This window comes from Mytilus trossulus, chromosome 11 (genome assembly GCF_036588685.1).
Source record: "Mytilus trossulus isolate FHL-02 chromosome 11, PNRI_Mtr1.1.1.hap1, whole genome shotgun sequence".
In the NCBI taxonomy this organism is placed as follows: Eukaryota; Metazoa; Mollusca; class Bivalvia; order Mytilida; family Mytilidae; genus Mytilus; species Mytilus trossulus.
In genome coordinates, this window is record NC_086383.1 from 38,568,026 (window position 1) to 38,584,106 (window position 16,081).

General features: G+C 32.8%; 2 protein-coding genes across 3 annotated transcripts in view; one reads left to right on the forward strand and one right to left on the reverse strand.

The window, feature by feature from the left end:
* Window positions 1-13,239, reverse strand: LOC134691061 (hydroxymethylglutaryl-CoA lyase, mitochondrial-like). The gene is made up of 10 exons (XM_063551260.1): window positions 13,157-13,239; window positions 10,221-10,289; window positions 8,553-8,660; window positions 6,876-6,971; window positions 6,361-6,419; window positions 5,160-5,249; window positions 3,352-3,415; window positions 2,490-2,678; window positions 1,624-1,749; window positions 1-1,018 (listed from the first exon to the last, which is right to left on the reverse strand). Exons 1-10 carry the CDS (start codon window positions 13,223-13,225, stop codon window positions 914-916), a joined length of 975 nt encoding a protein of 324 aa, XP_063407330.1. The 5' UTR covers window positions 13,226-13,239; the 3' UTR covers window positions 1-913.
* LOC134691060 (methenyltetrahydrofolate synthase domain-containing protein-like) overlaps window positions 13,233-16,081 on the forward strand; it is a 20,629-nt gene continuing 17,780 nt past the window's right edge. The window contains exon 1 of one of the 2 annotated variants that reach the window (XM_063551259.1): window positions 13,233-13,354. The gene's annotated coding sequence lies outside the window, so the exon portion shown is untranslated. Of the gene's footprint in view, window positions 13,355-13,384; window positions 13,474-16,081 lie in introns of those variants that run through there. The other variant, XM_063551258.1, reaches the window with a different exon arrangement.

Sequence of the window (16,081 nt, forward strand, 5' to 3'; positions counted from 1 at the left end):
TCATGTATAAACATTTATTATTTCTGACACACCATGCACACCAAACTTTTTATGATTTTGAACACATTTACGTTTATGTATGTAACATTTATCCAAAGATTCAAAATAATAACAAAATATCAACCATATCTTTACTTGCATAATTCATGATTACCCTAAAATGAAATGTATAAAAACCTTGACAAAATATGCCCATTTGACCATAGAAAATTAACCCATAAGCTATCAACTGGCATGAAAACAATATATATACATGTGATAAAGGAAATGCCTCAATCATGAGATATGAATGATTTATGAATAACTTTGAACTTTGCTTGAAATCTGTTTGTTTTAATACAAAAATAATACATGTACCCATAACTCACAACAATAGATAATTCCCCCCTTAAAAAAACCCCAATAAAATGGAAGAATATGAAAGTCAAAATTAGATTGAATTATATTTTTTCAAATTAAATAATTTTGTTTGCTATTTTATTTTTGATTTGTAAGCTTAGGGTAAAACATTTTACTATCAAAGTCATAGGGACATGACTCCAATTAACCCGGGGCCCCTCAGAAACATCCTGGCTTCAAGCCTGCTGGTATCAGACATCTAATCTGGTTCTACACTGATCTTTATGAATATGAAAGTTTTGTGTTCCTTTTGATTGTTTACTGGTTCGACACATTCCAGTCTTGCATATATTTTGTGCTCTTTAGTTTTAGTCCTCACAAAAAAAGTCCACTTTTTAACAAAGGACTGTAGTGACTGTATGTGACATTAGACCTCACACAAATAGACTCACTAAAGTCCACACTTTCACAATGGACTGCAGCGACTATGTGATAGCCATTCACAGATGATGATGTTTACTTTCCATATATACCAGGAGCACAAATTAGAAAACAGATCTAGAAATTCAGTATTTCATAGACTTGATTTTGTTGCTTGCGCCACTTTTGAATGAGTTTGTCGTCCTAAAGCAGATGATATAAAATTTCCAGCCTCTATCAACTTTTGTATATTAACACCCTGAAAAAAGAATAAAATTTTTAATCAAAAGCTCTAGAGTTTTCACTAAAGAAGAAGATGTGATTTGATAGGATTTCAGTCTTCTTCACTTTCACTTTTTCAACTATGGAAACTAAAAAAACATAAGAAGTTTTGGTTTTTGATTGTTCATGTACAGGGGGCATAATTATTTATTTGAAAGAGGTGGAAATAGTATGATAATACGGGAAATACTATGCACGTTTCCAAGCAACAGCTCTGTTTTAATGATGCTTTCCCACATTTTAACACCCATTGTTAAAATCTGCCATTATAATTCAATATGGCCTAATTATTAAACTATATACATGGTATAGGATAGTTGTCTCATTGGCAATCATACCACATCTCCTTAATTTTTGACATAAATTCAGTAGAAATAACAATTTTCTTTAAAATCAATTTTGTATATTTATATAGTAAGTTAAATTTATTTATCTTAAATAAATAAAGAAATACATTTTCATTGTGACAGAATCAGTCAATATTTACCCTAATATTTAATAAATATAATTTACATTTCATAAAAATATTTTTTATATCCTCGTTCATCCGATGAAAATTGCAACAGAGAAATAATTGCTCACCGTTTTAATTGATAACCCATTCATTAGATAGACTACATCTTCGGTGGATACGTTTCCACTAGCACCTTTGGCATATGGACATCCTCCAAGACCTGCTACAGAACTGTCTACCACTGAGATACCCATCTACAAATTAGCAAAGGAAGACGGATTTGTATTGATTGATTGATTGATTGGAGGCAGCTTTTATTTGTGAAGAAAGCTGGAGTGCCCATTGTCAAAATGAAACACCAGCCTTCAATAGGAAACTGATCATCCTAGTCAATTAAGATTGGACAAGAATTTGTAAGAGCTAAACTCACAACCTCAGTGTTGACAGGCTGGGGATACAGTAGTTGAATTTCTTTGACCACTTGATTACCAGGATGCTCTCTAGATTTGTCATTAAATGAGCAAACTTTGAGGAAGGAATGAAGTTCATTTGTAGCTTATACATTTCAATGAAGAAAACTTTGTAATTTTATCTTTATCACTTCCACTGTAAAAGTCTGAATTTAAGAAACATGATTTGAAATTACCAAGTTTATCACAAATGTGAAGTTATCAGTTTTATTTCACTAGGAAATCACGGTTATTCACTGCAAGCAATGTAATAAGTTTATTAATTGACTTAATAGCTTTTTATGAGAGCTATTACCTCACTTTTATTTCAAAATTCTTGCAATTTTTTCTTATACAAACCATTTTCTTTTTAATTTTTTTTTTTTTATTGACTCATGTTGTATGCAATTTTTTTCAGCAAATTTATTAAAATCAAAATCTTCCACCTTCCACTCAAAAATGAAGTAATAATGCCTTAGTTTAAATTTCTGGTAAAGCAGAAAGTCTAAACTATTAAACACAAGTAAAGCAACAAATCTAGTTACCTGTAAAGCAGCAAATATATTGGCAAGAGCCTGACCATAGGTATCGTGGCAGTGTACGGCTAACTTCTCTATTGGTACATCTCTTGATACTGTAGAAATCAGCGTTTTCATTTTACCAGGTGTACCAACCCCAATGGTATCCCCTAGAGATATTTCATAACATCCCATGTCTAACATCTTTTTGGAAACCTGAAATATCACATCAAACAATGTACTTTAAACCGTGGAACTAAATTTCGCGAGATGATTCATTTTTGTGACTTTCAAAAATAAAAATAACTAGAATATGAATTGTGCAAAATATGTAAAACATGGATCTTTTCTTATTCAACTACACAAAACAGATTTGAGAATCGCAAATTAAATCCATGGGAAGAGAGTTAGGGATTAACACAAAATAAAGTATTCATGAAAATAAGTTGGTTTACATTTACTGTATTAGTTTGCCTTATTAAATTATAACAAACTGTGACTATTCCATGATTATAAAATAAGCACCTTTCGGAAATTGTCATTTGAATATTGTTGAAAGGTTGTTGGTTGCTTAACGTCCAGTGGCAAATATTTCATGCATGTTCAGGTCGATAACATATTATTTGTTATCTTGTGATGCAGGTATACAAAAAGGTAAGTTGCTGTCTGCAATGATTGTTTATATAAGTGTTGTAAAAACAAGGCCATTGGTTTTCTATTTTGAATTGTTTTTAATCTGGTTTGCTAAATGTTAAAGGCCGTAAGGGGACTTTTAATTATTCACTTCTTTACTATTTAGTTTTAATAACAAGTTGTCATTATTGGTAATCATACCACATTTCATTTTCGTATCACTGAAAAAATTAACAAAACAAACAAAAAATCTCACCCAGGCAACTTTTTCTGGGTCAATTTCACCTTCATATGGACAACCAAGTACACATGATACATATCTGTTCAAATAAAAAAAAAAGAAGAACATAAGTAAACAAAAAAACAAAAACATTATTGAATGGCTCATATGTTGCAAACTTTTCCATTGAGAACAAAATTGTAGGTTAACTACAACCACTGTTGAGTGGAACTTAGTGATGGTGGGCTTGTTGTCTAAGTATTTCATCTCCAGTAATAACCAACTAGTCAACAGAGTTTTTGAAGTATCTAAAGTTATATTTGAATGCACAAAAGTTGCACAGCAATGGTGGGCATAAGTTGCCTGACGAGGCTTGTCATGATTTGCCAGTTGATGAAGGGCAGGTCATGAATAACAAAATGTACATGAGCTGTAATAAATGTTTGAATCAATCCAGCCACCTCAAAAGTTTCACAGAATTGTACCACTGATAAAACCCTAACCCTAAACCTTAATAAAATTGAGAATGAAAATGGAGAATGTATTGAAGAGACAACAACCCGACCATAGAGCAGACAACAGCAGAAGGTCACCAACAGGTCTTTAATGCAGTGAAAAATTCCTGCACCCGGAGGCGGCCTTCAGCTGGCCCCATAACAAATACATATACTAGTACAGTGATAATGAACGCCATACTAAACTCCAAATTGTACACAAGAAACTAACCTAGTAGCTGCATCTTATATGGTACATAATTATGTATATGATATTAATATACATGTGGATTCCGTTGTGTTCTACTTATTCTATTTTCTTTGTCATTTCATAATTTTACTTTTCATGCTATTGTGTTTATATGAACATTTTGAATCATTTTAGATTCAATTACTACTATTGGTACCAATTTTCCGTGGATTGCTGGAAAATTGTATTTATTTTGATATTTTATTTTGTGATTTTGCCAAAGCTGCATGTAATCAAATGCCACTGCCACGCTGTCACGTTTCAAGTGCTATGTTTTACTACATTTTGAAAGCGTAGCGAAACTGGAATATACATAAAGAAGCGTATCGAAACATAGTAATCCTTTGTTCAAAACACGCCCCGTAAGTTTGAAAAATTCAACACCAAATGTAGCAAAAATTGAAACAAAATAGAAACCTAGTAAATACGTATCAAACTTAGTGGAACATAACAAAACGTACTCACTAAGTATCCAAACGTTTCAATGTGTGGTGAAAACGTGGGTCTACACATACCTGCATACCTATAGGTACCAAAACGTGATAAGAACGTAGCACAAACCTAGAAAAAGCTAGCTTTTAAAATAACGGGACATTTTTATTCAAAACATAGCATTTTAAAATGAAGGAAAATGTGACAGTGTGAATGGGGCTTTAGTTAAGACATAAATTGCTGTTAACCCAAACCAACCTATCATCAAATGATATTGACTCCATTGTATTACAGCCGATTTCATTGAGTGTGTAGCTAAAGATAATATCTTTGGTTAGCTTGCTTTGCTAGCAGAACCTTGAAGTCATTATTAGGCAAGGTATACTACCCTCCTTTAAGAATAGACTTGTTCGACTGATAACCAATTTTTCTGTGTGTAGGACTAGACTACTTTGAAAAAAGGGTAGTACATTTGTATACCTTAAAGTTACTTAATAATGACTTCACGGTTCAGCTAGCAAGCAAGCTAACCAAAGATATTATTTTGAGCTACACACTCAATGAAATCATCTGTATATTAATTTCCTTCTGTATCTTTATTTCAACAATACATTGGATCCCAAACTGGTCCATTAAACATCTAAATGACTTCTGCGGCTATATCTTACCCTCTGACAGGTGTATTAGTCTTCTTTGCTTCCTCAAGAACTGCATCAAATCTCTTCAGACTATCTTCTATACTGCAGTTTATGTTTTTTCTATGAAAAATTAAGAGATTTACAGAACGTTCAAATAAAAAAAACCACCACAATCGTGAGGATATTATGGGTCAATCAAATATCTTCAGTTCAACAATAATAAAAAAAATACAAAAACATTTGCCATAAAAGGTTACAAATAACAGAAAAGTTGAGCTACAAGAACCACACAAGATAAAGTGGGTGGTAACGGGTTATTTTCTTGCAGCGTATTTTGCCATTTTTATTTCACATGCAGACATGAAAATGTTTGTTATTCACTGTTTTTCTGAAATCAGTAAAACGAGCAACGTGCAGGAAACTTTTATATGTTCGTTCATCTTAAAATAGCAATTTTATTTCACGTTCTTCCATGCAGATACCCTCCCTTTAGGCCCCTCGATAAAGGAAGAAGAAAATGTAAAATCTCTGGAAAGTGTAACCTGTTCTTGCCTCACTAGTAACATAGTGGGACCCTTTGCATAGATCACATTACATATGTTGATGTTATTAGTTTAAAGCTCATACTTCGCTGTCTTTTATTTTGATCAATTTGGACAAAAAGCAATATATACCTTGTAACCATACTTTCATAATTTTATTCCTTGCTGCTCAATACATATTCCCACTCCCCCTTTATGACCCTCAATAATTTATAACAAGTACTGACTAGTTTACCCATTTTCGACAAATTCAATAAGTTATTCATAACATTTATGTGGTTATTATACCATATTTCCCCTATTTTGAAAGAATTGATTGTTTTTCAGAAAATCGATTTTCAATTATAATTCAACCAGCATAATAACATGTAGTATGTAAAAATTTTCAAAAATCTGTGACATAGTCCATTCACTGTTGTTTATGAATCCTTAAGTAGAAGTAATTCACTTGAGGCAAACATGCTAACAAAAGACCACAGAGTCAGTTCTTATAGACAAAGAGACCAACAGACAACGACTTTTAGAATTAGGATTAAAAAAAAAAACTTGATCTGTATTTAAGCATGTTAGAGGACAAAAACCAATTAAGTATGTAAGAAGGTAAGGACATACAGGCATACAAGGGTAAAACTAAACGCCCACTCCCTAACAGCAAAAAAAAATATTACAGCTTATTAGTACTGACTTACTTGCTAAAGGATTCTGATGCTGCTCCAAATATAGCAATTTCATCAACTTTGGCATTTATCTGAAATCAAAACCATAATAGAGTTACCTCCACCTGTAATAAGTTCAGCATTAGTAATTTCCCTGATACTGTGGATTCCGTACTATTCCTTGGATACCAGTTCTCGTTGATTTCGTGGGTACAGGTGATCCACAAAATTAAATGTTCAATGAATAACTCATTTTCTATAGGCGTGTATGCATACCTCAGAAAAACCACAAGATTAAATATCCACGAACATGCAAGTTTTCCTTAATCCACGAAATTTGGTTCCCAAGAAAATAAATGAATCCACAATATTGGTATATTAGTTTTATTCAGTTTTTTTTGGTCCCCAGTTTTATGTCATTTGTGTTATTGGTCTATTTGTTTTATTTGGGTTTTTTTTTGGTCCCGCCACCGTCCCCAGTTTTATATGTTCTTGGCCCATTATTCTTATTTCTGTAAACCACATCTAAAACTGTTGGATTTACTTACAGCAGAATGAAAGCCTTTAACATTTGGAACAAGTGCCTGATATATCACTCCAGGGTGTCTCTTGATTCCCGTCATCACTTCTGTATGGTCGGCCATCTGTCACAAAGAAATAATCATGATTATCAAAATTATAGCAATCTTAGGTTATCACATCTGCATGGGCAGCCTTCTGTGACAATTTTCTTAAAATTTGGACAAAGTATTTACTTTGCCCCTTTGACAAAAATGTAAAAATTTCAAAAAAATTGAACCAAACGTTTTATCAGAAAAAATTACACTGGTTATATAGCAGTTTGACAAACACTTATTTTGATCATTGAGAACCTAATATTCCCTTTACAACACGATGCCATTAAAACGTTCTGCTGATTTTTCTCCCTGTAGTGTTAGGCGACCTGTAGTGTTAGGTACCACCTTACACTGTTATTCTTATAATGAAACAGGTTTATGGTGATGGCTGTTTTGTTTGTGGTGATTCAACCCCCCCCCCCCTCCTTCCCACCTCATGATAAACTTATACATATATATACATGTTCTATACATTCTTTTTAATACATTCATATTTTCAGTGTTTTAATTAGGAGATAACTGTATTGCATTTTAAGCTCCGACGGCATCAATTGGGGATTTGATGGTCGCAAATTAAGTTTACTGGCGACGCGTTAGCGGAGACAGTAAACGGGTATTTGCGACCATCAAATCCCCAATTGATGCCGTCAGAGCTTAAAATACAATATTGTTATCTCCATTCTAATGAAACTGACAGAAAACAACGTTAAAACATGTAATTAAAATCTGTCATATGCCGTCTGCGCTTGCTGGTACGTCCCATAGCATCAATTGTCAATTGATGCCATGTAAAAAAGTGACGTTATCCAATCAAAATGAACGTTACAAACGTTGTTGCATTAGAATGCTGCTTTTGGCTATTAAGTGGCAGTCAGTTTTTATTGGTGGAGAAAGCCAGAGTACCTGAAGAAAACCACAGACCCTTGATAGGAAAACTAGCAATCCTATTTAACTGGAGACAAGTGCACCCATATGAGAGGGTTTCGAATTCACAACCTCAATGTTGACTGGTTAGAAATCACAGTGGTAACTACTTAGAACACTCAACCACCAAGACCAAGGCCCCTTAGGTCAAATAAAATAGTATGTGTGGTTCCAGTTACATCTAAAAAAAAAAAAAGTTAATAGGTAGGGCTATGGGAGCAACATTTTGACTTTAACTGTGCTTAATGGAAAATGAAAAAAAATCTTTAGGGTAGGCTATTATTTAGACTAAAAAAAGAAGGGTATCTGGAACTACTGTCACGGAATAGAAGTTCCTTCATAATATAAGTCATGTAAGTTCCAAAGGGTAAAACTATTCTGGAATATTATTTCAATAGGAATAAATATTACAGTAGATGTTCCTAACGGAATAATAGTATAGAATATTTGTTCCGACAGGTACAGGTATTATGACATTGTTTATAATAAAGTTTCCACTGGAACTTCTGTTAGGTGGAACAAATACACGTTGAAACCACACATATATCATGTATATTTTTATTTGGCTGTAGCTGTTAAAGAAGATTGTAATAAAGGTTCCTGTGACAATCCTTGATTGGCTGTTCACTGCTAAAATTCAGCATCAAGTATGACAACATTTTTGTCCTATAAAGTTAAACAAACCTGAGGGATCCATTTTGGTGACACGAAACTTGTGACCTCAATAACGGACAATCCTGTTTCTGATAACTTGTTTATAAATTCTATCTTTGTTTGTGCTGGAACTATAGCCTGTTGAAAATAATATCAATATGTTTAATTTCATCTTTATACATAATTTAATTTTGATGTAACACATCTTCTGATTGGCTGACGTTATTTTGTTATGAGCCCTTAGACTTAATTTAGTCATGTGAGTGTGACGTCATCAACGTTTTTTCATGGTTTTCTACGGTTTAAAATGGAATTTAGAATTAAATTATAAGAAATGACTGTAATATTTTTTCTGTCTATTCAAAATAACATAAAAAATGTGGTGCACACTGTTTAATAGTGTGCACCACATTTTTTATGTTATTTCTTCATAGACAGAAAAAATATTACAGTCATTCCTTAAATATTTCAATTTAGTTATGGCTAAAGTTGATCATATAAACTTATGACCTCAATAACAGACAATCCTGCTTCTGATAATTTGTTGATAATCTTTGTTTGTGCTGGAACTATAGCCCGTTGAAAATAATATCAATATGTTTAATTTCATCTTTCACATGCATTTCAATTAAGTTACGACCAGGGTTGATCAAAAGTTTTCTGAATAGTAATTCACTTATGCATGTTATGATTAACTTGTGTTGTAAATTTTTTGTGAAATTGATCAATGGTCTTCTTCAAGAACTCAAGAACATATTTACCACTGACCAGTATCATGAGTATTCAAAATATTCAAATTATGAGAACTAAACCTTTTTAAAAGGACAATGTTGCGTTTCAAAAGGAAGTTATTTAAAGTATATTAACATGCTTAAATGCTTAAGCTTGTTGTTTGGTGTGAGTCAAAGCTCTGTGTTAAGGCTGTACATTGACCTACAAATATATATATTTAATGGTTTACTTTTTTAAATTGTTATTTGGATGGAGAGTTGTCTCAATGGCACACATACCACATCTTCCTATATCTATTAAATAAATCTTTTGTATGACAAGATCTTAAATATGCATTGAATTAATAACTGTCATGACAGTAGTTCCTGTCTTGAGTTTAAGCAACAATGCAAATAATGGTTAACTAAGTTACAAATTGCGACTTGGATGGAGAGTTGTCTCATTTGCACTCCTACCACATCTTTCTTATATTTATTGAATCATTTTTCTGCACTTTTTTAACTTGTGGGTATAATTTTTTTTATAAATTCAGGAAAAAAACTATTGATCTCATGTGAGTTATCATGTTATCATGGTTATGTCACAAATTCTGTATTCAAGCTTATTTGGAATTTACATTATTCAATGATTCACCATGATAACCATGGTAATTCCAAAATTGCCTAAAAATCAGAACCTCACCAAGTCTATTCAAAATTTGTACAATTCATTCAATTCATGAGTCACCAACCTCACAAAGCCTTTGAAATTTTTACTTTTCCTCAAATTCATGGTCCATCTATACCACTCCCCTCCTCCCAAATCCCTTAAAATCAGTACCTCACCAAGCCCTTTATATAATTTGCATTTCGTTGATTATCTAAGTTCATGGTTCATCAATTGTCATGATTATACCATATATACCCAAAATAATACATGAAAATCAGTACATGCACCACGCCAATAATAATGAATCAACAGTCTTACCTTTTCATTCTGGAGCCCATCTCTTGGTCCAACTTCAACAATCTTTACAAATGATGGAAACCCAGCAATCTACAAAAAAAGAATCAAAGACTCAAACGGCTGGTAAATTTGAGACCAAATGACACAGATATTTGTACTTGTTTGGCTTTATATTATATATTTTGATATGAGCGTGACTGCTTAAGTTTTAGATAATAAATCATGACATGCAAGTTATAAATCTCACCATTTCCAACTGTAGAAATTACATTTATAGTGAACATATTAAAATTGCCTTAGGAGAACAAGTTGGGAGGTCAATCCTTAGCAGAAATGCATAGATGAATCAGTCCAAACCTCTAAAGAAGATATGTATGATTTGATACCCGATCTTATTGAATCCCTGATAGTCAATGAAACTTTTAGAAGATTTTAAATTTACATTTATTGCTATGATAAACTGACACCTGTTCAACAATATAGCCTTCCATCTACTCCTAAATATTGGCATTTTTCTCTCTCACAGCCAACAACCCATCACACTAGATATAGTGCTTTTTTGACTAACAATTCAGAAATTATTTCAAGGAAAGGATATCATTTTTTACGAGGCTACACAGGCCAAGGACTCATCAGTGAACAATCTATAAAGCTAGAAGAATGTTTTTCGCCATACCGTCAGATCCCGTTTTATTCTGGGAATAATTTAAAAAAAATTAACGGAAATTCTGTGACACTCTGGTTTGCTTTTTTCTCTTGTTAAGTTTGAAGCATATCGTCATTGTATAAAATCTATGCAATAATTAACAAGTTTGATAGCGTTTATTGTCCTTTGAGTGTTGAAATTGTTAAATTGTTTATCTACAATTTTGAAAAAAAAGTTACCCACATCCGAAAATAAAATTACGGACAGTCTGATTATTTTTGACTTATAATTATGGACATCTCATGCATTTTTAAAAGTTGGCCTTTCGCTAAAGTGAAGTCAAAATTAACAAATTTGTAGTGATGGTAAGTGATTTCTTTATTCAAAAATCTTATCAATATTTACATAGATCATGAAAAAATGTTGCAAAAAGTAGATTTCCTATCAACTATCATCTCAATGAGTTTAGAGTCTGCCATCTTGGGCTGTGGGTAACTTAAAAGTTACCCATGGCTGTTTAAGCACAGTGATAATACGTCCAGTCAAAATTTTAACGGGCCTATAAAAACAAACACAGAACTGCCATAACATTACTTTCAATATTTGAACCTGCATTTATTTTGTTGATATTTTGATACCTTGACTAGCTAGATGCTTTTTGTAATAATATATATGAATGTCGTTTTTTTCTTGGTTCTGTGAAACTACTATTGCACAATCGAATACTGGTATCTAGTAAGAATATAACGATCTTCTGATGAGACTTTCTTTGTAGTGTTGTTTATATCCTTCCAGAATACCCAGTTACATTTCATGTTGTGAGTGTGACTTTTTGTTTTGGAACAACTTTTATTTTTCTTAATAGTCAAATTGAGCATGGAAATGGGGAATGTATCAAAGAGACAACAATCAGACCAAAGAACACACAACAGTCGAAGACCACTTATGTGTCTTCAATGCAGCGAGAAACTACCGCAACGGAGGCGTGTTTCAGTTGGCCTCTTAACAAAAATGTATAGGGATTGGTTTACTTGAACATTTGTATTGTCCTTTTATATTATATACTTACAGGTCGATTTTTTTTTATGCCTTTGACATAAATACTTTAGGGGTATCCCTTGATCTAAGTCTCAAAATTCCTAAATTTGCGTTCACTTTTATTTCAAATACAATAGATCTGTTTATTCATGTTAATAGGACAAACAATAAAACAATCAAATAAATACGGAAAGAACTCACAGTTTTCGGTTCAGTCAAACTAACCACTGAATGTATATCTTTAATAAACATGATAAACAATATTATTGAACCAATCCATTTACCAATAAATGAGTTGAAGTTGAAGATTGTTGTTTGCATCTTTTGCAATTGACGCCTAGGTGTGAGGGGTAAGCAATTCCGTTCGGATAGCGGGTTAATTGACAGGAAAGTGTGTGTTCACAGTTTCAGTATGCAAGTTATCTTATGTTGTTCCTCGAAATAAACATTTACATAATAGTACTATTGCATTGGTGTGTCCCTGATTGCTCTGTAAAAACTGTTCTAACACTAGGTTCACAAATTAGTAAGTTTCTTTGTATCAGCTTACTATACTATTCGTCTGGATTAATTGTATTGTCAGTCTATTGGTGTGTCGGTCCAATGGGGCGTCTGATTAATGGGGTGTTGGACAAATGGGGTGTCAGACTAGTGGGGTGTCGAACCAATAGGGTGTCGGACTAACAGGGTGTCGGAACATCGCCCCACTGACATATATGTATGATAGAGGATCAAAAGAGGAACAAAAGATCCTTAGAGGGTCAATAGATATGTGAAAACAATAGGCATGATAGGTGATTTAAACTGAAAGTTAAACTCAAAATTGTGTGTTTATTCACAGGAGTTTGAAATCCGATTCATACATTCATAAGGGGGTAAAAATAAACCAGAGTCGACTATCACATTGGGGTCTAAGCGTGACGCGGGATTGCAGATTTTTTTGAAGCGTGACATGTGAAAGTCAAATAATTGTGTCGTGAAAACGGGAAATGAGGTCTTCAGGACACGGGAAATGACAAAAAAAAATAGAATTGCTAACATACATAGTTTAGGTGGGATACAGGAATATGACAAAACAGTAAGCGGGATCAGGGATCGGAACTCCCCAATGAGACCCCCCTGACCCTGTGGTTTATTTCTCCATGTTCTCATCTCATGTCATATCATATATATGCACCTTTTTATTGAATTGAAACGTGACACATTAACCTAATACCTTCAATGAGAACTTTGTGTTGAACGCTGTTGTGAAAAGTCATTAAACATAGCTTACTGTTGCTTGGGAGTAATTCTTGGATACTTTTTCCAAGAATTTGGAACTGAGAAGACGACGGACAGCCATAACCCGGAAGTGAATTTCACGGCACTAAATTTTAACCTTTTTACACTTTTCTTGCACTTGTCATGCTAAATAATAACAGAAGCATTTAATTGCACATAGAAAAATTATCTGATACATTCGAAGATTTTAGTAAGCATTTAAAATTTAGGAAAAAATATTCGTTGCGTGACAGTAATATGGTAGCCTCCATTTGCCACGTTGGGAAATAGTCAGTTTGATAACAGTTTTGAGATTAGACAGCGTCAAAGGTTGTTGAATTATAGGAAATTCGTTAAAAAGGGATTCAGTTTTTTAGATTTTTTAATATTTTTGCTACAAGTGTCTTTAATCTGACTTCTCAAATTTATTAACTGGCTTCCAATCCAAATTTGGTAATTTTTCTAGGATTTTCTCTGTTTATCAAACTTTATGTAACAACATAAGTAAGTTACTTGGTAACTCCTAAACTTTAACACGAGACATTTTTTTGGTGATGCATGCTTTCCCTTGAAATTTGAACATTCCAATATTCTTTTGTTTGAGCTTGAACATGTTGAAATAAATTCAGTCGTCCAACATGCAGCACTATAAACGTTCTGTATATATTACAAAAGTAATGAAGCATGGGCAATGGGAAGAAAATAGTGTTCATATCTGAAAATAAAAGTGTCCCATTGGTAAGATTTTATTGCTGTAAGGGTAGTCATTCCCTTTACCTTCAGTCTTCAAATGGTAATTTTCAGCTACTGTTAGCGTAAATTTGGCTAAAATATAATCATGATTCATCTAGGGTTCTCAAATAATTATTGTAACCATTTTAGGAAAATTGTTTATGCAATTCGTCAACATGGTCAAGACCAAACCAGTCGATTTTTTTTCAATCGAAAAGTGTACATTTTATTGTAAATTACCAAACTTAACAATTAAGGTCATTTGACAAGAGTTTTTCTGTTATTCGTCATGAATGCATACGTAATCCCACACTCTACTTGTTCCTGTGGTCTACCAAAACTTTGCAAAAGGCTTGAAAGCTTTTATAGCATTCAAAAACTATGTCAGGTAAACACCTACAGGAGGGTACATTTTGTAGGAAAGAATTTACTATTAGGCTTTAATCGTTAATTTTCGAATACGGTTTAGGAATCTTCATTACCTGTTTAATGATCGGTGGTGGCCAATACTCTTTAAAATATCACCCACCAACTTCAAAAGGGTAGGGTGCCGTATAGACGTATTTACACTTGTATGCAAATTTGGCCGCCATTACATACAGTACAGGTAGGGACTTATTTTTATGGAAGCCTTAATCCGTCTAGATGTCAGACTAGTCGGACAGTAGTCCCTGTGTAATAAACACCTGCTGTGATATTACCTGTGCAATATCAGTGGAGGGTCGTAAATATGTCCCAGCTTGATAAGAATTGAATTTTACCTGTACATATATTTTATTATTAATAGAGGATAAATATTGAATAAAACTTCAATAAACTAATGAAAATTGAATAAGATATATAACTTTTATATGTACATGTATGTGAAGTTGTTATACAAATGGAAAAAATACGATTTTTAACAATGTATTGCTTATCGTAAATATTTCATATTATTCAACATAATAAAAACCAGGACGATTTTCAATGGAAGTTTTCATAAAAAATGTTGCCATCAATCAAAAATAAACTTGATCCCGTATTATAGTTTTAAAAGTTTATTGTAGTATCAAATTACTTAAACTATCATTTTCCTTTCGACATTAATACGTTCCCCGCCGGAGCCTCCACATCTATTTATCAATGACCATACCCGCATGTTAAAACCAGATCCCGCGTGCTTACTTACTATTAAACTTATTTTCCGTCAACCTTTAAAACAATTACCTTTTTATAACAATATTTATAAAGCCCTGAACATATTTCGGATTCTAGTATTTATATAAAAGTTTAAAAAGCTGATTGTAGTATTCTAAAGTTTATAAACAAACAAATTAATTAAACTATCATTTTACATTCGACATTACGTTCCCCGCCGGAGCCTCCACATTTATTTATCAAAGTTCATACCTGTCAATCATTACTCGAAAGTTAAACATTTTGGTCAGCCAGATCACGCGTGCTTGCTATTTAAACAATTATTTTTTTATCTTTTTAGCCGTGAACATTAATATTTATAAAAAAATTAAACAAACTTTACTAAATTTACATATAATGGAAATAACAATTTTGCTGACACGTGAATCTTTTTTTAAATCAATTTTTACGAATTGTGCCAATCAATACACGAATGTTTTTAATTTTGATGTTTATTTGTTGGAATTAAAATTAATCATGATTAGCGGATTTAAAAAAAAATGTATTTGAATTATTCATTTAAACTAAATTTCATGCTGATGGGTATTTCCGAACTTAATTAACTTAGAAAGAGGTGTCCGAATAAAGACATGATCGTGGATATGAGAATTAATAAAATAAAATTGGTACTTGATATGTATTAAACAACAATTGTTAGACTCTTTTCGTACAATATAAGTAGCCCTTAAAAGGACTGTTTTGAATTGATGTAATCTTGCATTCATCTTCATTTCAGCTTCATGCCCACGACTTTCAGTTGGTACTCTGGTGTTTTCAGCTTGTCATCAAAATACTTGAGAGACTTGCCACTGGATCTCTCTGGGAATATCTTCTTGGGTAGATCTCCCGTAGCTCGCCCGTCTACTCGAACTGCTATCGGTAGTACTTTGAAGATATGGTCGATGAAATTGTTACAGATGTTTATGGTCATATCTTCTCTCCAAACAGACTTGATGCCATTGATGAGATCTTCTTTTGTTCTTGGTTCTTTTTTGGACAATCTAGACTTCATCATGCTCCACACCATCTC